This window comes from Molossus molossus, unplaced genomic scaffold (genome assembly GCF_014108415.1).
Source record: "Molossus molossus isolate mMolMol1 unplaced genomic scaffold, mMolMol1.p scaffold_m16_p_2, whole genome shotgun sequence".
NCBI classification, from domain to species: Eukaryota; Metazoa; Chordata; class Mammalia; order Chiroptera; family Molossidae; genus Molossus; species Molossus molossus.
The window spans coordinates 6,606,250-6,628,332 of record NW_023425355.1 but is presented as its reverse complement, the minus strand read 5'-3'; the positions used below and the strand labels follow the sequence as shown (position 1 = coordinate 6,628,332).

The following is a 22,083-nucleotide window of genomic DNA, read 5'->3' as shown; positions in this document are numbered from 1 at the left end:
AGCTGAACAAAATCTGGGGTGATAGAGTAATATCAGATAACATAAATAGTATTTCTTTAGACTGGTCATCCAATCTACCTGGTGCCAGAGGCACAAGGGGAAAAAGAAAATTAATACATATTGAGTGCTTACTATATGTATGACATTGCTTACAATAGCCCCAGAAGTAGGTACTATTATTTTCCCTCATTTTCCAGATGAGGAAACTAAGGCACAGAGAAGTTGTTGTTGTTGTTGTTGTTTTCAGTTGGTAGGTTTCTGGGACGTACTAAGACAGTTTAATGTTCAGGATATTAATCAGAGAGTCCTTGGAATACACAGTTGTAGACGAGAAGGGAAAAGAATGAGGCAGGATTGGGCAGAGGGAGCTGGTGAACTGCAATGCGGTCTTACTAGAAACCTCAGTCCTCCCTACGAGGAGCTCTGAAGCTGGAATGGCCCTTCAGTTATTCCTTACTGTATCTCTACAGGAGACCAGGTCTTTATATTCCTGTATCAGTCACTAGATTTCTAGTCCCTGATTTCTAGTTCACAGTTACTTCAACTACTCCTATCATCATGCCATCCCAAAAGGGAGAAAAAATGATCATGGACAAAAAGTAGAAAAAAAAATGCCCTGGCCGGTTTTGCTCAGTGGTTAGAGCATTGGCCTGTGGTCCAGAGAAACCCGGGTTCGGTTCCTGCTAAGGGCACGTACCTCGGTTGCAGTTTGTCCCCAGCCCTGGTTGGGTCGTGTGGGTGGCAGCCACTCGATGTGTCCCTTTCACGTCGATGTTTCTCTCCCTTCCTCCCACTCTATCTGAACAAAAAATGGAAAAATGTCCTTGGGTGAGGATAAAAAAAAAAAAAGGTGACTGAAACCAGATAAATCTGGGTTTAAATCCTGAAACTTCTCTTACTAGCTGCTTGTTAACTATGGACAAATTATTTAACCTCTCTGAACATCAGTTTATCTTTTTGGAAAATGACAATAAGAATACTTAGCTTAAAAGGTTGTTCTGAATACCAAATGCAATAATTTATATAAAGCATCTTGTGTAGAGACCTGGCAGAAAATAAGTATTGAATGAATGGAAATTATTATCCTAGCAAAATAAATTGCTGTGCAGTAGTGTGTCTGGTTTCCTCGTTTGTAGGGTGTAGTGAGTAAGAGTGAAGAAGAGCTACCCAGAGGGGAAAGGTCATTATATCTATTTTATTACCTGGTACTTATAGGCACTCAAGTCAGCATTTACTCCAATGAACACATGTTTATTTAAAAGGATTTGTATAGACATAACACTCTTACTTTCAAAGAACAGAGGAATCTCTTATACTTTGAACACATAGACACTGTGGAAACTTAAAACTGCAGTTAAAGAAGGAAGGAAAAATCTCTCTCCTTCCCTAGCCAGAGACTGAGACCTGGAGCTAAAACTTTTTCAGTCAGCCAACCCCCATCCTTGTCCCTTAAGTGACCTTATTAGAGATCTGGCTTTGGTGGAGTCGAGCTGTACGGCTTGGGGACCCTGGTGCCTTTATTTTGGAGAAGGAAGGCCACCTGCACAATCCATAGGAAAGAAGGTAGCCAGCAGCTGACCTGAGCTGAGGCTGCCTTAGTGAAGAGGGAAGACCCAAGAGAAGGAGGGATGAATGGAGAAGTCCACCCACTCACATGGGTAAAGTAACTGCCATTCACTTGAATCTCAAGCCCCTCCTATGACCCTTAAGATATAAAATTGAGTAAGTGCCAAGAGTAAAGGTTTTGAACAAAAGGCAACACAGTTGTCAGCCTGGGGCTCATCTAAGCCTAAGGCAGGCCCTATAGTAGAGCCCTAGCCCAATCACTTTGGCAGTGAATTAGGCAGGACTTGTGAAGCGGGTATAGTTCCATCTTCCTTTCACTGTGGGGAATGCCTACTGATTTTCAAAAACCAAGACTATGGGAGAAAGGCTGCAGACCTCAGGAACCCCAGACACACAGCCTGGTATCTGAGAACATTTGTATATCTGGGAGACTGGGAGTGGGGGCGTGGGATGGTGTACTTAGTAATAACAGCCAGACCTCCAAAATGAATATAAAAAAGAGGGCTTGTCGCCCTGGCCAGTTTGGCTCCGTGGCCCGTGGACCAATGAGTCGAGAGTTCAATTTCGGTCAAGGGCAGGTACCTCAGTTGCGATTCATCCTGGCCCTGGTTGGGTGGGTGGAGCGGGAGGCAACCGCTAGATGTGTCCCTCTCACATTGATGTTTCTCTCTCTTTCTCTCTCTCCCTCCCACTCTATCTGAACAAAAATGGAAAAATATCCTCGGGTAAGGATTTGGAAAAAAAAAAAAAAAAAGAGGGCTTGTCCAAATTACCTCTGAGCCTTGAAGATGAGAGTAGAGAAGATATATGCACCAAGCCTATTAAAAAGTCCAGGAAGAAGACTGTTGTCCTTTCAAAGCCTAAGGCAAAAGTCAGGGAGGGGCACACTTTACACAAAACAAGATATGGGCCTCCCCCAACCCTCAGACCTTAGGTCCCTTAGGTATCAGCCCTCAGGCAGAAGATACAAAGAAACACATGTGGGCCTTCTGCCCTATCCTCAGGTCCAAACAAGAGCAGGGGTTGAAAAGTGAGGGAAAGAAGGGATTATCAGACATACTATTATTAGCACCTGAACCACATCTCTTCCTGAACCAGAAACCCCAAGAGCAGAAAGAAATACCAGCAAAGTGAGAGAAGGGTTGTGCTTCCATCACATTAAATAGGAGACTTGGTAGAGGTGGGGAAGGGTTGCTTCACATCAGGACGTCAATCACTGGCCAAGGGGAGGGGTTATGAGCAGCAGAGCTCTATGTGTTCTCCCTTTCTTCATTCATCCTGCTTCCGTTTTGGCTTTTTGGGGTTCCGGGACCGACTCTTGGCTTTGCACAGAGGGCATATAGGTGCGTTCCGGTGAATTTGCTGATGACATGACAAGCAGGCCTGGTGGAGTACACAGGACAAAGAAAGTTAGTGGTCAGATTCTTCTAGGCTGGGGTTCAGCCTTTCGATTCCCAGGGTTCCAGAAAAACAATTATGATTTTCCCAACAGGAAGGAGCAGTAATCAGTGAGTAAGACCCACGAAGAGAGATCAGTGCTGAATATAAGGGATGTAAAAGATATAAGGGAGTGAGGGTCAAAAACTGGTATTGAGGAATAACGTCCAAAACTTGGAAATAAGATAAAATGAGAATTGCGTATCCATTTAGCATTATACTGGAGCATGGTTTAACAGGCCCACTGAAGAATCAATTCTCTTAGGTATCAGTCAACATTTTCTGCAAAGATCAAAATAGTAAATATTTTAGACTTTTCAGGTCATACAGTCTTAGTTGTAACTACTCAATACTATCCGTTTTACACGGAATAATCTATAGACAAGACACCAATAGGCATGCTTGTAGATTAAAAAAAAAAAGTTTATTTACAAAAACAAGAAACAGTTCAGACCGGTTGTGGGCTCTAGTTTGCTAACCCCTGCTCTTGGAGGATGGCCCTTTGTTTGACTATTTACTTTTTTTTTTTTACTATTTATTATCGATCAGGGCCCAAACTCTGTGACTTACGCTGATAAACTACAAATGGTTTTTGTCCAATAGAGATGTAGATTATTTCTGTTCTGAAGAAAAATAATCACAAATGTTACAGTTTTCTTGCCGGGTAGGACATAAACCAGTTCTGTGTTTAACTTGCAAATCTATTTCAGCATTCCTTTCCTTTCCTGACTATATAATTATCTGTTCCTCAAATGCTCTTGGAACCAGCTTTGTAATCCTGTAGGCTCCATCATTAAAGATACATGCTTACTATATATTTGTACCAGTCACGTTTCTAACTTTTAAAAAAAATGTAGTTTAGCAGAGCCGGCCAATTTCCCTGCATTCTAACTCCCCTGGGAGTGTGAGGTGGCAAGACAAGCAGGTCCACTCCGGCACACACACCACACACCATTTCTTCTGTATCCAAAACAACGGCTGCTTTAGAAAAGCCTCAAACAAGTGAAGCCAATACCCCCAAACCAGCCTTCCACAAGGCTGCTTAAGGATAAATTGCACCCTGGCCGGTTTGGCTCAGCAGTTATGGTGTTGGCCCGTGGACCAGGGAGTTGCGGGTTTGATTCTGGTCAAGAGCATGTACCTCGGTTGCGGCTGGGTCCCCAGCCCTGGTCGGGGTTGTGCGGGAGGCAACCAATCGATGTGACTCTCTCACATTGACGTTTCTCTCTCTTTCCCTCTCACTCTATCTGAAGATAAAAATGGAAAAATATCCTCGTGCGAGGATTAAAAAAAGGATAAATTGCTTCTTCCACAGCTCCTACCTAGCTTACTTACCTTCATGGGTGGGGGCTGCTGCCTGAAGGTGGCTGTCTGCCGGGTGTCCTGCTTTCTGGCCACTTGAAGTTGTTGGGCAGCAGCTGCTGCGGCGGCCAGGGATTCGGGGATGGGGGGCTCCTGAGGCTCCGTCTGCCACTCTGCTTTCTGCTTCTCAAAGTAACTTTGGAGATGAGAGACATTAGCTGGATCATTGAAAATAAGAAGCTTGTCCCTCTTAAATAATCCATGCCACAGAACCAAGGAGATTGGGGTGTGGCTCACTGTAGAGTTCCTGCACCCTCCCCAGCACAAGGTTCTCCTCCCTGGGTACAAGACCCATTGTCTGCCAGGAAAGGTAATCCTCTTGCTCCTTGCTCTGACAGACCCAGAAAATAAATAAATCCCTGGGTTAGCAAAGTCCCCAAAGGGCACTTACTGATCCTCATCTCATGTTCTGTGCAGTATTTGTATTGTGACCTCAGGCCGCTACTGGCATACCTCTAGGAATAAGAAACTGACCACTTCTACAGGCAGCCTGCTCGACCTTAAAGAAGTGTTTTTTCTTCTCCTAAACTGAACTCTGTCTCTCTGCAAGGCGAGCCTCTGGGTCTTAAGGTGAGGTTCCAGGCTAGACCTTGGAGACCATGAAAGCTCAGCCTTCTGTATTTTCAAAGGTTTCTGGACACACACGGGCACGTGAGTGTGCACACACATGCAATGTAATAAACATAGTCTTGTATTGTTAATATTGCACAAATAATTTCAAAAACCATCTAGTAATTCTAGTCTAATCATCCTTCTTTTTTTGTAACAGCTCAGCACAGGAACATGCCCAAGGTCATGCAGTGAGTCAGCCACTGGCAGGCCTGGAGCCAGGACTGACTTTCAGACCAAGCCGTGTGTGGGGGGTGGGGGTGGGGTTGTGTATGCTAGAGGACAGGGGGAAGGCTGCTTACTCCAAGGAGAGCTTCTCCTCTTCTTCACATAGGTCAGGGAGCCTCTGCAGGCCCAGAGTCATGCGCAGGGCATCCACATGTTCCTTCAGTGGCTTATACTCATCATGTAGCCGGCGGGTAGACTCCAGTAGCTTGTTTAGGTCATTCTCAGACTGTTTGATGGTATTTTCCATCTGAAACACAGAGTGAGGTAGGCACAGAGAAAAACCCCAAGATTCTTGATGACTCTGTGTAGGTGAGTGGATAACAGCACAGGCTCCAGAGCCAGACCAACATAAGGTCGAATCCTCAATCTGATTTGTATTCTATATGACTCTTGTCAAGTCTCAGTTTCTTCATCTGTGTAATAGTAATAATACTAGTGCCTACCTCATATAATCTTGGTGAATATTCAATGATTAAATTTATATAAAGCTCTCAGTACAGGGACTAACAGAATAAAGATTCAATAAATGGCAGTTACTATACAAATACAGCATTTTTGAGCTGGCAGGGCCTTTAGAGCTCATTTAGTATACCTCACCGCCGGTGTACAGATTAGGTAATTGACTCAGAGAGAAGGAAGTTCCTCAGAGAAATACTTCTTAGGGGAAAAGCCTAGATAAAAATTCAGGGCTTGGCCAGTTTTGCTCAGCGGTTAGAGCGTTGGCCTGCGGTCCGGAGAGACCCGGGTTCGGTTCCCGCTAAGGGCACGTACTTCGGTTGCAGTTTGTCCCCGGCCCTGGTTGGTCGTGCGGGTGGCAGCCACTCGATGTGTCCCTTCACGTCGATGTTTCTCTCTCTCTCTCTCTCCCTTCCTCTCTCTCCCTCCCACTCTATCTGTACAAAAAATGGAAAAATATCCTCGGGTCAGGATAAAAAAAAAAAAAAAAATTCAGGGCTTCTGCCTCCCAGGCCAGTGGCCTTTCTCCTAAATTAATGGTTCTCAAAATGTGGTTACCAGATCAGCAGCAGCAGCATGACCCAGGAACTCATTAGGAATGCAAATTCTCTAGCACAATGTGGGACATACGGAGTCAGAAACTTGACAGTGGAGTTCAACAACCTGCTTTAACCACCCTTACATGTGACTCTGATGAATATTCAAGTTTGACATCCACTCGCCTAGATTTTTAGCCCCTGTGGCTAATATCTTGTTCATTTCATTGGCTCTGTATCCTTGGGTTCACTGGCACCAGAACTGCCAATTCCTCATGAGACCCTGGAATCATGTGATCTTGTGACACAAAAAACCCCAACTACATACTCTTCAAATGCATTCAGAAAAATCAGGAAATAATAATTGCACAGAAGCGAATTTCCCAAGAATAGAAACTCCCTCAAATATAATTTTTTTAAAAGACTTCTCATTGTCATAGGCTCTAAGAGTTGGAAAGGACCTTACAGGTCAACACCTCCAATATCTCTTCTGGTGAAGGAATCAGTACTGCAGCCCAGATAGATGATGATTCAGCCTCTGCTTGAGTAACTCCAAAAAGTCGGGAACTTAATCACATTAGCATGGTTCATTCACCATGTTCCAAGAATCTCCAAAAAAGACACTCTAAAGAGGGGCCCCACTTTGGCAGTCCAGCAGACATAATTTTTTTTTGGCTTAGTTACAGAAACGTTGGAGCCCTTTAGGCTAGACCCCAGAGTCAACTGCCTGCTCTGCTTTACATCAAGGCTAGCTCCTAACTCCCAGACTCCAATAATAAGCCCATCAGAGCTGAAAGAGACCTTAGATGTGACTAAATTCCTCTCATGGTACACAGAGGGAAAATAAGGCCCAGGAAGAAGTAGGGAGTTGTCCAGTGATATACAGCCAATCAGTGATAGAGCCAGGCTGGATCTCAGAACTACTGGATTATTCCACTCTACCACAGCCTACTCCCCCAAGTTGACCACAATCACATCTTAAGGAAAGGGTACAACAATCACTATTACCTATTCCTCAAAGGGTCCAGAGGTAGGTTTTAGGCAGCCAGACACATACCACATTGATGTCAGCATGGATCAATCGGAGTTCCTCCACATGGGCCATCTTTTCTTGCAGCAGGAGGTCCATTTCCTGTTTGTATTCTTTCAGGTGTCTCTCCTCTGATTCAAGGGCCTCAAACTCAGCCTTCAAACGAGCCTTGATCTTCTCCATCTGCAGCGTCTTATTCCTGCGATTCCCCAAAACCAGGATACCGACCAGAAGGAGGGAGGAAAGTAAGAATGGAGTACAGAGTTAGGCTTTGAGCCAGGGCAATCTTTCTAAGCTTCCCTCTCTCCAAGAAGAGCCAACCTGAAGCCACCCCAAAAACGTTAGGAGATTCTTTGTTCTAAGATAAAAGCTCAGTGGGTCTCAAGTGGATATAATTTTGCTACTTTGTGGGGCATTTGCAAACATGGGACAGGTTTTAGTTCCCATCCAAGATGTCAACCATGACTTCTTGAGAAACTAGAGCAGTACTGTCTAATAAATTTTCTACAATGATAGAAATGTTCTGTATCTATACTTTTCAACACGGTAGCCACTAGAGACATGTATTTTTCTTTTTTTTGGTACGTGCCCCTAGCAGGAACCGAACCCAGGACTCTCTGGTCCACAGGCTGACTCTCCAATCACTGAGCCAAACCGGCCAGGGCGACACATGTAGTTACTGAGCACTTGAAATGTGGCCAGTGCAACTGAGGAACTAAATTTTGAACTTTATCTGATTTTAATTCATCAAACTTTAAATTTAAACAGCTACATGTGGTTAATGGCTCTCATATTGAACAGCACAGCTTGATAAGGTCCACTCATCAGTTCCAGAAGAGCATGACAAAAAGAACTGTAGCTCATTTCTTTTCTTAAAAAATAAAACCCATTTCTGATTGTTATATCCCAATTGCATACCTTCTGACTCAGTAATCCCACACCTGGGAATTTACTCTAAGAAAACAATTCAAGGAAGCAAAAAAGTTAATACACAGGAATGTGCTTTCTGCATTATGGGCAAAATTGGAATATTTGGCAGCCATTAAAAGGAATCATCATGAAAACTTGTGACTTGAAAAATATTGAAGATATGCTACTCAATGAAAACCTATGCGCCCGGCCAGTGTGTCTCACTGGTTGAGCATCAACCCATGCACCAAGAGGTCCCTGGTTCGATTCCCGGTCAGGGCACATGCCCAGGTTGTCGGCCTGATCCCCAGTGGGGGGCGTGCAGGAGGCAGCTGGTTGATGTTTCCATCTCTCTCTCCCTCTCCCTGTTTCTATCTCTCGCTCTAAAATCAATAAAGAAAAACTATTTTTAAAAAAAGAAAAACTATTGCCCAGCCGGTGTGGCTCAGTAGTTGAGCGTCGACCCATGCACCAAGAGGTCGCTGGTTCGATTCCCGGTCAGGGCACATGCCCAGGTTGCGGGCCCGATCTCCAGTGGGGGGCATGCAGGAGGCAGCCAGTCGATATTCTCTCTCCTTGATGTTTCCATCTCTCTCTCCCTCTCCCTTCCTCTCTCTCTAAAGTCAATAAAGAAAAAAAAGAAAAACTATTTATCCTAACATTCCAATTTCAAAATACATGCATGTGACTAAACAAGAAAAGGAACTGGCAGGGGTACAATTTTAAGGCTCTTTAAGACTATGTGAAGCATGCCTAAATGAAAAGGCCACAAACTTTTGGAAGGAGGCTTGTAGGGGGCCCATTGTTTTCTTCCTACTGGCTTTCTACTCCCGTTGTCAGGTCCTGCCTAGCCATTATTCATTACTCCAATTTGGCATCTCCTTTGTTCTGCCTCGGGAGCTAGCTTTCTCTTCTGCTCCAGCCCACCCAAGGGGGCTCTTGTTCCTCACCCTAGACTCTGGTCTCTGACCTCGGCCTATTTCTGTCTTCAGTCTTTCTCTCCTTTCTAAACATTGCCTGTGGCTCCTGCCTTAAGAAGTAGCCCTCATGGCACAAAATCACACAGAAAGAATTGTGTGGGTATGGGAGAATTTTTTTCTTTCTACATTAAAAAAACTTATTTTCTTGTTATTATATTGTTTTTACCATAGAAAAAGGTAAGAACATAGATGTTATTATCCCATTGTAAAGAAGGAAATAAGGTTCAGGTATTAACTTGTCCAAGACCAGAGAGGTAGTAAAGGGGATATTGGGATTTAAACCCAGGGCTCTTTAACACCACCCATTAGTCCACACTACCTGAGGAGGGTTACCCAGGCTACAGGGCATGAATGTATTGAGGGTTATTGGTATACCTATTTAACTGTCTTGCAGAGGGATGATAATGATTTTGCAATGGTCAGTTACTTAACTATTTAGACCCAGTCCTATATAAACTTCTATTCTCCTCCTCTAGGTTACACAAAGAACAATCTGAAATTTGCCTATCTGTACCGCAACTTATAGATGCGATATAATGTCTCATCCTAAGTCACACAGCCAGGTTGTGGCAGTGCTCAGCCTAGAACTCATATCTGCAGGCAGAGCCATATTGTGAAAGAAACATGGGCTTTGGATTCAGACCTCGGTATAAATCCTGGTTCTGCCCTTGACTAGATATTTGTCCTTGGACAATAATAATAACAACTATATTTATAGTGTAACTATATTTATTGAGTACCTATTATATACCAATTATAATTTAAATAAACATTAATGCAACAAATATTTATGGAACATCTACCATGTGTCAAGCACTGTACTAGGTGCTACAGATGGAGCAAAGAATAGGATAGTCTGTAAATAGGAAGCTTCATCTGACAAGTAAAATAGATCCTGAACACACTGTTACATGTAAAACTATGTAACGAGTAGTAGGAACGGAATGCAGAATGCATCAGAAGGACACAACAAAGGGATCTAACACAGTCTGAAGGACATCGTAGAGCAAAGGGGGCAGTCGGTGGAAGTTTTCCTGACACTTGAGGATGTGACGTTATGATAAGACCTGGAGAACGCACAGGAAGGACTGGTAAATGCAGGCAGACACAGAGGAGAGCAGTGCAGGCAGAGAGAATAACCTAAGCAGTGGCCCTAGTACAGAAAAGAATATGGAACATTACAGGAACTGAATAAAGGTCAGTGTAGCTGGAGCATATACTGCAAGCGGGAGGGGGTTTGAGACGAATCTAGGGAGGATGCCAGAACGCATCCTGGAGATTGGGATGAGGAGTTAGGATTTTTATCCTCTGGGGAAAGGGTAATCATTGTAGCATTCTAAGCAGCAGGAGAATGCCATAATCTGATTCTCTCACTTCACTTCCTCATCAGTAACACAGGAATAAGAACAGCACCTACTTTACAGGTTATGTGCTGAGGGTTAAAATGATCTAAACCATGTAGTGTCCCCAAACCGAGTATGTGGCACATGGTTGGAGGTTGACAAATGATAGTAACCTTCCCTCCCCACTCTGTCCAACTCTTCTGCTATGGTTATCTCCTTTACCACAGTTGTTTGAACTTTCTTACAAAGAGCCTACAGTGAATAGGGTATGTGTATGTGTGTGTGCACGCGCGTGCACACGTGTGTGTATATGTGTACATATTCTAGCATCAGTGTCAAGGTATATTGCCAGTTAACTAAGATTATAATAATAATCATTAGCATAAACCTCCTCATAATGTCAATATAAATACTAAAATTTTATAGGGCTAGGCCAAGCCTTCCTAATTTGTAACCAATTCAATTAAGATGTTAGCAACTAATACTATTAAATGAAATCAGGGGTGAGAAGTCTCTCCCACCGACACGTCACAGAAATCAGCATAGTGTCTCTTGCCCTGCTTGGATAAGAGCCTGTCATCTAATGCACCCTCCATGCCTCATTCTGCGTACAGGACCTCATGATGTTAGGCAGGACACACTGCAACCCCAGATTAGGTCAAAATACACCAAAGACCTTTCATCTGGTGGGGTCTCAGTCAAGTGCCACATGGAAATGGAAAATGAAAGGCACAAAGCCTTTCTCAAAGCACTAGTGGCATTTTCTCTTCCTGGGGAGGATGGCTGTCACTAAGTCAGGCTCTCTATCCAAGGTGTTTTGTAACCTGCTTCAAAACTGTCCACTGTGGCAAGAAATAGCAAGGACTAGAGACCACGACTGAGGGGAAGAAGGGCCAAGACTTCTACTTAGGGAAGGGAAACAGTGTTATAAACATGGGTTTCAGAAATAGCCTCTCTTTGCTGTTCCGAAAGTCAGCTTTGCTGGGGGGATACTGGCCCATGCTTTAGTGGAAGGACAGAGGAATCAGTGAAGGCTTTCATGGTACTACTGTCACCTCTCAGCAGCAGTGTACCGAGGGCAGGGCAATGGAGCAGTTCATCCTGGGTGAAAACAAGGAGGCTCATTGTGTGTGGCAACGTAGGTAAACGCAGTATTGCCTCCTCCCACAACCACATCAAAATTACAGCTAAACTACAGAACCATGGTCATTCAGAACTGCCTGACATCGAACTGAATGGAAGTCCTACAACCACAAGATTAAGAAGCCACATTAAGAGTGGTAGGAGGGGGCGGAGGCGCAGACGGGCTAGTCCCACACCCACGTGTGGCAGATAAAACCAGGATACCTTGGCTGGGAAGGTCCTCCCTGAGGAGTTAGGGGTCCCCGTCCTACACCAAGCACCCAGCTCAGGGTTTCAGTGCCACGAAGAGAATCCCCATCACTTCTGGCTGTAAAACCAGCAGGAACGGAGGCTGAGGGAGGCTGAGGCTACGGGAGCCTCAGGCAACTCCTCTTATAGGGTCTGTGCATGGACTTACTTGGACCCGCTCCCTCCAGGCTCCAGAGTGAGGGAGGAAGCTAGAAAGGCACCAGAGACATACAGGGAAGAACTGAGTTGATTGGCATCGGGGACGAGGGCTGGAGAGGCAGCTTTCTCCCTGAAGGAGGCCTTTGTTCCTTTGGTGAGCCCTTCCCCAGACAGAGCCAGCAGGTGGGCACCATACCTGAGACTCTAGCAACCTGGCTCACACTGTGTGCCCCACCCTGGTGATTCCCTGAGGCCCCGCCCCACCCAACTTCTGGGCCCATGAAAGCTGTTTCCAGTGGCTTTACCATAGGATTTGCCTGTCTGGGGTCCTGCTTCAGATTTTCCTAAATGCTCTCAAACAAGCAGCATCTGGTCTCAGTGAGCCCCATATGTTTCGTTAAGTGGCCCCAGGCCTGGCACTAGAAACAGCCAGCCTTGGTTCACAGCTTGGCTATGCCTGGGCACCTCCAAGCCCAGCACAAGAAGCAGCCACTTACAGATCGCTTTGTGGCTTATGCCAGGTGACCCTGGGTAGAACACAGGCAGTGGCTGACCTTGCCCCAGAGCCAGCGCACCCAGGGGACAGCCTCGGACCACAGCAAAGCACCATCACCCAACCACCTCCACAAGTGACACACTCAAGGAGTGGACTCAGTGGGTACCAGAGCCCTTGCTCTGTGTGGTGGGCCCTGCACAGCTGATCCTCCAAGGTGGTCAGAGGTCAGTGATCAGTGGGAAAAGTCAGTCCTTGCAGCTGATCAGCCTGAGTAAATCCTGCCCATTGACGTGCCAACAGCAATCAAGACTCAATTACAACACAAGGGTGTACAGTCCACACAAGGAAGGGTATATAGTCCACACAAGGGGTGCACCTCAAGGGCCCAGCTGGGGTGACCAGGGAAGCTGTGCCACTGGACCCTACAGGACACCAACTATAATAGGCAACCCTAGGGAGTCTTGGAGACACAGCAACTCTACTTGATACAGAGAAACCAACACAGCGAGGCAGCCAAAACGAGACAAAGAAATATGTCCCAAATGAAAGAACAGAACAAAACTCCAGGAAAAGAACTAAATGAAATGGAGATAAGCAATCTAACAGATATAGAATTCAAAACACTGCTTATAAGGATGTTCAATGAACTTAGTGAGAACTTTAAGGAGCTTAGTGAGGACCTCAAGAGCATAAAAAAGGACCAGTCAAAAATGAAGGATACATTAACTAAAATAAAAAATAATTTACAGGGAATTAATAGTAGAGCATAGAGTAAGTGAAGCCAGGAAGCAAACCATCTGAAATATAAGGAAGCAAATTTCCATCACCATTTATTCCCCCCACACCCTCCTCCACCATCCCCCACTCTCCCCTCCCGATGGCAATCATGACACTGTTGCCTGTGTCCATGAGGTTTTTTCCTTTTTTGCTCAATCCCTCCACTGCCCCTACCCCCCCACCCCCCCTCTGACAGCTGTCAGCCTACTTTCTATAAATCTGTCTCTATTTTGCTTGTTAGTTCATTTTGTTCATTAGATTCCATATATGAGTGAAATCGTATGGTACTTGTCTTTCTCTGACTGGCTTATTTCACTTAGCATAATGTTCCCCAGGTCCATCCATGCTGTCACAAAAGGTAAGATTTCCTTCTTTCTTAGAGCCGAGTAGTATTCTATTGTGTAAATGTACCACAGCTTTGTTATTCATTCATCTACTAATGGACACTTGGCCTGCTTCCAAATCTTGGGTACTGTAAATAATGCTGCAGTGAATATAGGGGTGATATAGTCTTTCAAATTAATTGTTCAGGTTTCTGAGGATCTGATAAATCCTCAGATGTGGAATTGCTGGGTCATAAAGCAGTTCCATTTTTAAAGTTTCGATGTAATAGTAGCTGCACCAATCTGCATTCCTACCAACATATGTTCATATATGATGAGAATGTCTTGTTGAAAGCACATAGATAGGTCATGTTTCTTTAATCCCCTTGGGTAATCCATATTTGAATGGCAGTATTTAGGCAATTTGTATTTCGTGTACATATTGGTAAATTAGGGAGGGTTTAAGTGTAACATTTTATTTGTTTGTTACATAATCTCTTTCTTATTTAATTCTGTTTTCTCTTTGCCCACTTCCTGTGGTTAATTGAATAATTTTTTAGAAATACATCTTATGTACAGTGTTTTAATTGTGTCTCTTTCCATAATTTTTAGTGGCTGCTCTAGGTATTATCTTTCACAATTTATCATAGTCTATGGTGTCATCATTTAATTAGTGTGAGTGAAGAATAGAAACATTACCTCCCTTTATGCCCCTTTACCCTCCACCATTTATAGTATAACTATCTAAAACATTTCATCTACATTCATTGAGAACTATGCTGGACAGCACTATATTATTGCAACCAACAGAAATTATTTAGAAAACTAAACAGAAGGAAATATATTGTATTTTAATCATATTTTAACTTTTTCTGTTGGTTTTCTTCCTTCCTTATATCTTTTGTTGTTTCTTTTCTTTTGAGAGAAATTCCTTTAGCTATTATTTTAGGCTAGATCTGATGGTGACAAATTCTCTTAGTTTTCTTTCATCTGAGAATGTCTTAACTTCTGCCTCATTCTTCATGGATATTTTTGCCACATACAGTTTTTTTTCTTTCAGGACTTGAAAAATCATGTGTCACTTTCTTTTGGCTTTTATGTTTTCTGATGAGAAAAGTACTGTAATTCAAATTGTTTTCACCTATATATAAAGTATTATTTCTCTTTGATTTAAGAAATTATTGCCCTGGCCGGTTTGGCTCAGCGGTTAGAGCGTCGACCTGCGGTACAGAGAGACCCGGGTTCGGTTCCCGCTAAGGGCACGTACCTCGGTTGCAGTTTGTCCCCGACCCTGGTTGGTCGTGCGGGTGGCAGCCACTCGATGTGTCCCTTCACGTCGATGTTTCTCTCTCTCTCTCTCCCTTCCTCTCTCTCCCTCCCACTCTATCTGTACAAAAAATGGAAAAATAGCCTCGGGTGAGGATAAAAAAAAAAAAAAAAGAAATTATTTGTCTCCAGTTTTCTGACATTAACTGTGATGTGTTATGGTATGGATTTCTATGGATTTACCCTGTTTGCATTTCATAAAGTTACTTGAATCAGTGGGTGTATATCTATTGATAAATTTGGGGAGTTCTTTCAATTACAGTTTACATTCAATATTATCTTCTATTAGATTCAGGTGTACAGCATAGTGGACAATCATACACTTTACAAAGTGATCCTCAATATTTCAAGTGCCGCCTAGCACCATACATGTTTACTATAATATTATTGACTATATTCCCTACATCATTGTTTACATCCCTGAGACTATTTTGTAACTACCAATTTGTAGTTCTTAATCCCTTTACTGTTTTCATCCAGCCCTCTTACCATCTGGCAACCACCAATTTTTCTCTGTATCTATGAGTTTGTTTCTATTTTGTTTGTTCATTTATTTTTTTTTCAGATTCCACATATAAGTGAAATAATGTCGTATTTTTCTTTCTCTGTATGACTTATTTCACTTATCATAATGCCCTCTTGGTCCATCTATATTGTCCCAAATGGTAAGATTTCAATCTCTTTTATGAATGAGTAACATTCACTGTATATATGTACCACATATTCTTTATCCATTGGTCTAGTTTGCTTCCATATTTGGCTATTGTAAATAATGCTGCAATAAACATAAAGGTGTATATGTCTTTTCGAATTAGTGTTTTAGATTTCTTCGAATAAATACTAGGCAGTGGAATTGCTGGGTCATATGGTAGTTCTCTTTTTAATTTTTGAGGAACCTTCACACTGTTTTCCATAGTGGCTGCACCAATTTATTATTCTGCCAACAGTGCATGCGGGTTCCCTTTTCTCTACATCCTCACCAACACCTGTTATTTGTTGATGTATTGATTATAGCCATTCTGACAGGTGTGAGATGATTTTAATTTGCATTTTCCTGATGATTAGTGACACTGAATACACATCTTTTCATATATGTATTGTCAATCTAAATGTCCTCTCTGGAGAAAAGTCTCTTCAGTTCCTCTACCCATTTTTAATCAGATTTTCTGTGGAGTTTTAAGTTGTATGATGTCCTATGTATTTTGGATATTAACCCCTTATCAGATGGATCATTGGTGAATATCTTCTCCCACTCACAATGCAAAAACTTTTTAGTTTGACATAGTCCCATTTGTTTATTTTGTTTCCCTTGCCTGAGAAACATATCCAAAAGAATACTGCTAACAGCAATGTCAAAGCGTTTATTGCCTGTTTTTCTAGGGGTTTTATGGTTTGAGGTCTTACATTTAAGTTTTAATAAAATTTGAGGATTTGTTTGTTTGTTTTTGGTATATGATATAACAAAGTGGTCTAGTTTCTTTCTTTCTTTCTTTCTTTCTTTTTTTTTTTTTTTTTGCATGTATCTGTCCAGTTTTCCCAACACCACTTATTGAAGATACTGCATGTTTCCTTCTTTGTCATAGATTAATTGACCATGTAGGTGTGGGTGGATTTCTGGGCTATTTATTCTATTCCACTGATCTATGTGTATGTTTTTATGCTGTTATCATGCTGTTTTGATTACTATAGTCTTGTGGTATAGTTTGATATCAGTTAGCATGATACTTCCTACTTTGTTCTTCTTTCTCAGGATTGCTATGGCTATTTGGGGTCTTTTGTTATTCCTTATAAATTTTAAGATTATTCAATCTAGTTATGTGAAAAACGTCATTAGTATTTTAATAGGGATTACATTGAATCTGTAGATTGTTTTGGGTAGTATGGACATTTTAACAATGTTAATCGCTCTTATCCATGAGCAAGATATATCCTTCCCCTCATTTGTGTCTTCTTCAATTTCTTTCTGGGACCTGTCATCCCTATCTTCTTTCTGATTTCTTCCTTTTATTTATTTATTTTTTATCCTCACCCAAGGAGATTTTTGTGTTTATCTTCAGATAGAGTGTGAGGGAGAGAGGGGGGAAGAGAGAGAGAGAAGAATCAATGTGATAGAGACACATCAAGTGGCTGCCACCCACACAACCCCAACTGGGGCCAGGGACAAACTGCAACCGAGGTATGTGTCCCTAGTGAGAACCGAACCTGGGACTCTGGTCCATGGGCCAACGCTGTAATCACTGAGCCAAACTGGCCAGGGCATGATTTCTTCCTTTTAAAAAAGGAATGTCTACTCTATACCTGTTCTACCATTACATTTGGGAAGTAGATAATTTTGTTACACAACTGGAAAGGAATTTTACCTCTGGATAAATCATTTCTCAAATCTCACCCCAATCTAATTAGATCATATTAAGATGATACTTTGAACTAGACAGTGATGCTATAATGAGTTAAGACATTTGGGGCTGTTGGGTGGGGAATGGATTTTGTATGTGAGGACATGCATGGGTGGGAAATAGGGTGGAATGTTATGGACTGCATTGTGTTCCTTTAAAATATATATGTTCAAGCCCTATTCTCCAATGTGACTATATTTGGAAGGAGGATATTTAGGGAGGTATAAAGATAAAATAAGTCATCATAGTTGGGTCCTATATGATATTGGTGCACTTATAAGAAAAGGAAGGGATGTGAGCCCTTTCTGTCTCTATATTAGAACAGAGAAAAAGCTATGTGAGGACACAGGATAGAGGCAGCCATCTACAAGATAGAAATATCCCTTACCAAAATACAAAATTGTTGGCATATATACCATGGACTTCTAGTCCCCAGGACTGTGATAAAATAAATGTCTGCTGTTAAAGCCACAGCCAGTTATTTCATTGTGGTACTCTAATTTCACAAACACATGATAATATAGACAAAGGGCAATACATATTTTTACAAGCAGCACTCTGTTAACATCCAGGATTCCTTGTTTCTAAGTGTGGCCGTCCTCCACATTTTACCTGTCCACTCTTCCAAGGATAGACTCTCACTCTGCTTTCATTTCTCTCCTCCACAAATAACACTTCAATGAATATCCTTGTATCTTTCTGAGTAAATTTAGGGAGATGTATCCCAAGAGTGGAAAATCTGGAACAAAGGTAATGTATATTTTTATTTAATCTACGCAGTGCCAATTTGCTCTGCAGGATGGCTACCCCAGTTTATACTCCTACCAGTAGATCAGGTGGGCTCCTGTATCTGTGTTTGTACTCAGAAAGCAGGAGCAATAGGAAAGCTTGGGGGATCTACCCAACTGGACACCTGTAACAGAATACACTCCGAGCTGGTATCATTTCTCTCTTATACAACCTCTGCCTGACTCACCTAATATCTCTACCCCACCACCATCAAGACCTGATTAAGAGTTTTGCTAGTGCCCAGCTGGTGTAGCTCAGTGGTTGAGCATCGACCCATGCACCACGAGGTCGCTGGTTCGATTCCCAGTCTGGGCACATGCCCAGGTTGTGGGCCTAATCCCCAGTTAGGGGCATGCAGGATATGGCAAATCGATGTTCTCTCTCATTGATGTTTCTATCTCTCTCTCCCTCTCCATTCCTCTCTCTCTAAAAATCAGTAAAGAAAAAAAAATTTAAAGAGTTTTGCCTAGTTATTGTAGCTCTGGCCCAGCGCCCCATCTATGATCTCTGGAGGTTAAATGAGAACTTTATCAAAAGGTCTGTATTTATTTGGGCATTTGCAATGAAGTCAAATATAGAACAAAGCTGGGCACTGACAGCAGTCAAGTGATTCATATACATCAAGTTGTTCTGGAGACTCCCAGACCAGTGTGGGTAGGACCTGAACACATGTGAATCTCCAGGCGAGGAAGGACCTTTGAAAGCATCTACTGTTCCTTCTCCAACCACTGTGTAAGTGCCATCTATAACATCTTGCCAAGTGTTCAGTTAGGCCTTCTTTGAATAGTTGAGTCATGGAGCTCTCACTACTTCTCTAGATAATTAATTCCATCTATAGGCAGCTGAACAATTGGAAAATCATAGGGTCACACAGAACACAAATGCCCCTTGTCTCCCAAAATCATTCACCCCTCCTTTGATAGTAATAGAACCTCTGTTTTTCATATAGGCCTGCAATAAGGACTATATGTCCCCTTCTACTTGGAGCTATTTGTGGCCATGTGACAATGTTCTGGCCAATGGGATGAAAACATATGTGTTATGTGCAACTTGTAGGCTATAACTCTAAAGGAAAGAAGCATGTCATTTACTTCCCCTTTGTCTTCTTCCCACTGCCTAAAATGTGTACATAACATGGAACCATCTTGAACCATGTAGATGAGGGCAACACCCTATAAATAGTGAAGCGACAAGATAAAAAGAGTGAGTCTCCAACACTGAGTAACCACACAAACCATCAATAGCTTCTTCCAGACTGATAATGTGAGAGAAAAATGATCTTCTTTCTTGTTTTAACCACTGTTCTTTTGGAACCCAGTTGGATAAGCTTTACTAATATCCTGACTAATCGGTTATTTTATTAAATTGAATTTAAGATGCTACTGAACATAAGGTACCCATTATTTTATGCACTACTAAGAAAATATGCTACCAATTATATTATGACAAAATGTTTTCTTATTATTTAAATGTCAATTTAATACTTGTTGAAAGAGCTCTTGTAGACTTATTTAGGACACTATTTTTATCTGAAGTTTGTAGTCTGATTCATTCCTCCTACACAATAACTTTTCATTTCAACGGAGAACCATGATGAAATCTTTCTGAAGATATTTTAAATGACTTAAATTAAACACATACAGTGGCAATCATGAAAACAAGTCAGTTAAAAGGATGATAATATGAACAGCCATGGCCAAGTTTGTATGTGCTCATGTACTGACAACAACACAATTACCTCTTGGCCAACAGTAACAGAAAGATAGCACTATATTCAAGACACATCATGACTTTAGATTTGTAAAATATAAAATATATATGCCTTAAATGGTGACATCTGATATTTTAAAACCAAATTTGGGGAATAACATTGACTTCCACTTCTGGTCAAGACAGAGTAACAGGGATCAGACATACCCTCTTATACAAAATAACTAAAACAAAACAAACAAAAAAAACAAAAACACCAGACAAAATATATGAAAAAACAATGCTCTATTAGTTGAACACCAGGCAAGTTAAGTCAGTGATTTCTGAAAGATGAAAAACCTTAGATGAACCCAAAGATTACCCTATCTTTATGCCTAGAAAAATATTCTGTTGCGGGGCAGGGATAGGGAACTCAGAGTCTGGCAGTCTACCTCAGTTGAGGAAATGGAGCTATGAATCTGGAGAAGCCAAGGCATCTGGAGTTTGCTAAAAAAAAGTTTTGGAGAGTGGAGACCTGTGGAGAAAGATGTTACAAGCTTCAGAGGATCCTCCTCAAATATTCAGTTAAGTACTGATAAGCATATGTGTGTAAGGAAACTACCTGAGGCCAAAGAAAGAACCACCTGAATGGATTAGAGGGAACAGTGCTCAGAGCCCACGCAGGACTGGGAATAGTGACTGTTCCAGACTGACAAGGTGGAAAAATTTTACAATTCACAAAACATTAAAATACAAAGAAAAAGTTTTGTCTTACTACTGGAGAAAATGAGCCCTACACTAAATGCTGTTCTGGTCCCATTAACTAAGCTGAAAAGGATAGAACTGATTCCAAGTGTCTTAATATGTTTTAATGACATGCCAGAAGAAAGCTCAAGAATATTTATAAGAATGTAAAAATATGAAGAATCAACAAAGTAAAATTCACAATGTCTAGCATCCAACCAAACCTTGTCATGTGTGCAATTAAGCAGAAAAAAATGCAACCTATAACATAGAGAATAATAAAACTAACAAAGAAATGACATGTGTGGAGAAAAGGAGGCAACATACTAAACACAACAAGCTCAGGGGAGGCCTGCATGGCAGCCTTACAAACTCAAAGACCTAAAGTAACCACATAGGATGGCCTGAAATTAAAACTCTCTAGCTAAAAGTAGGTCATTGTGGGCAGTCATGTCCTAGGCTACAATTTTTCCAGACAAAAGTCAGTCAGTCTTTACATTAACTGTGCCTGTCAATTGTCTTTTGAATCTATGACAACATACCTTCGGAATGTCAAGTTAACTTCCTTTATTCCAGACCCCTCTGGGCACAACAAACATGCCAGAGCAGAGACAATAAATACCTTCATTGTTATTGTTATCAAGTGTTAATTGTTGACTGTTAATTATCCTGTACCCAACTATGTAAAAGATTTATATGTCCATCATTTTTCTTTTTATCCAATCCCAGAGGGCCCCATCCCCCACTTTGCTTTCTCTCACCTCCCAAAACTATCACCAATGGATTTCATGTAGTCCACTTGCATCTTCTCTTTTGATTGTAATGTATAAAATAAGGTACAAAACTGCCATTCTCTGGAGCATTATCTCAATCCATTGAGATTTTGCTTATCGGCAATTGTGGACACTTTGTTTCAAATAAACTCACAGAAATTCTCTACAGGTTTGAATGTTTCTTACATTGACACAAGGTTGATAGCATTAGAAGCCAAGGGCACTAACAGTTACTATGAATGCATTTCATGTTTTCACAAAGCTTGTGAAAATACTGGCCACACCAAATAGAGATATGGCAGAGATGAAAAGGACCCACATAAATTATCAAGAGATGAAAATTACAGTATCTAAGATGAAAACTATATTAGCTGATTAAGCCCATAAAGGAGAAAAGATTATCGAACATGAAGACATAACAATAGAAAATTTCCCAAATGATATATGTAGGGAAAAAAAAGGCTTTCTAAAAATCAGCATCAGTATGCCCAGCCAGTGTGGCTTGGTGGTTGAGTGTCAACCCCATGGTCCAAGAGGTCGCTGGTTGGATTCTGGTCAGAGCACATGCCCAGGTTGCAGGCTCAATCCCCAATGGGGGTGTGTAGGAGGCAGCCAATCAATGTTTCTCTCTCATTGATGTTTCTATCTCTCTCTCCCACTCCCTTCTTCTCTCTCTAAAAATCAGTAAAAACATATTTTTTTAAAAAATCAGCATCAACAGACTGTGGGATTACTTCAAGTGGCTCAAAATAAAGATAACTGGAGATCAAGAAACAGGGAATAA

General features: G+C 41.8%; 1 protein-coding gene across 2 annotated transcripts in view; it reads right to left on the bottom strand.

Annotated features, from left to right (window-relative positions):
- Window positions 1-2,320: 2,320 nt before the first annotated feature.
- The window catches only part of ZC4H2 (zinc finger C4H2-type containing), a 34,580-nt gene continuing 14,817 nt past the window's right edge, over window positions 2,321-22,083 (bottom strand). Inside the window, exons 2-5 of one of the 2 annotated variants that reach the window (XM_036271291.1) lie at window positions 7,252-7,423; window positions 5,277-5,449; window positions 4,339-4,501; window positions 2,321-2,949 (exon numbers count right to left, since the gene is read on the bottom strand). In XM_036271291.1, the coding sequence (XP_036127184.1) occupies window positions 2,836-2,949; window positions 4,339-4,501; window positions 5,277-5,449; window positions 7,252-7,423 (622 nt within the window). In that variant the 3' untranslated portion in view covers window positions 2,321-2,835. The remainder of the gene's footprint in view (window positions 2,950-4,338; window positions 4,502-5,276; window positions 5,450-7,251; window positions 7,424-22,083) is intronic. The other variant, XM_036271292.1, reaches the window with a different exon arrangement.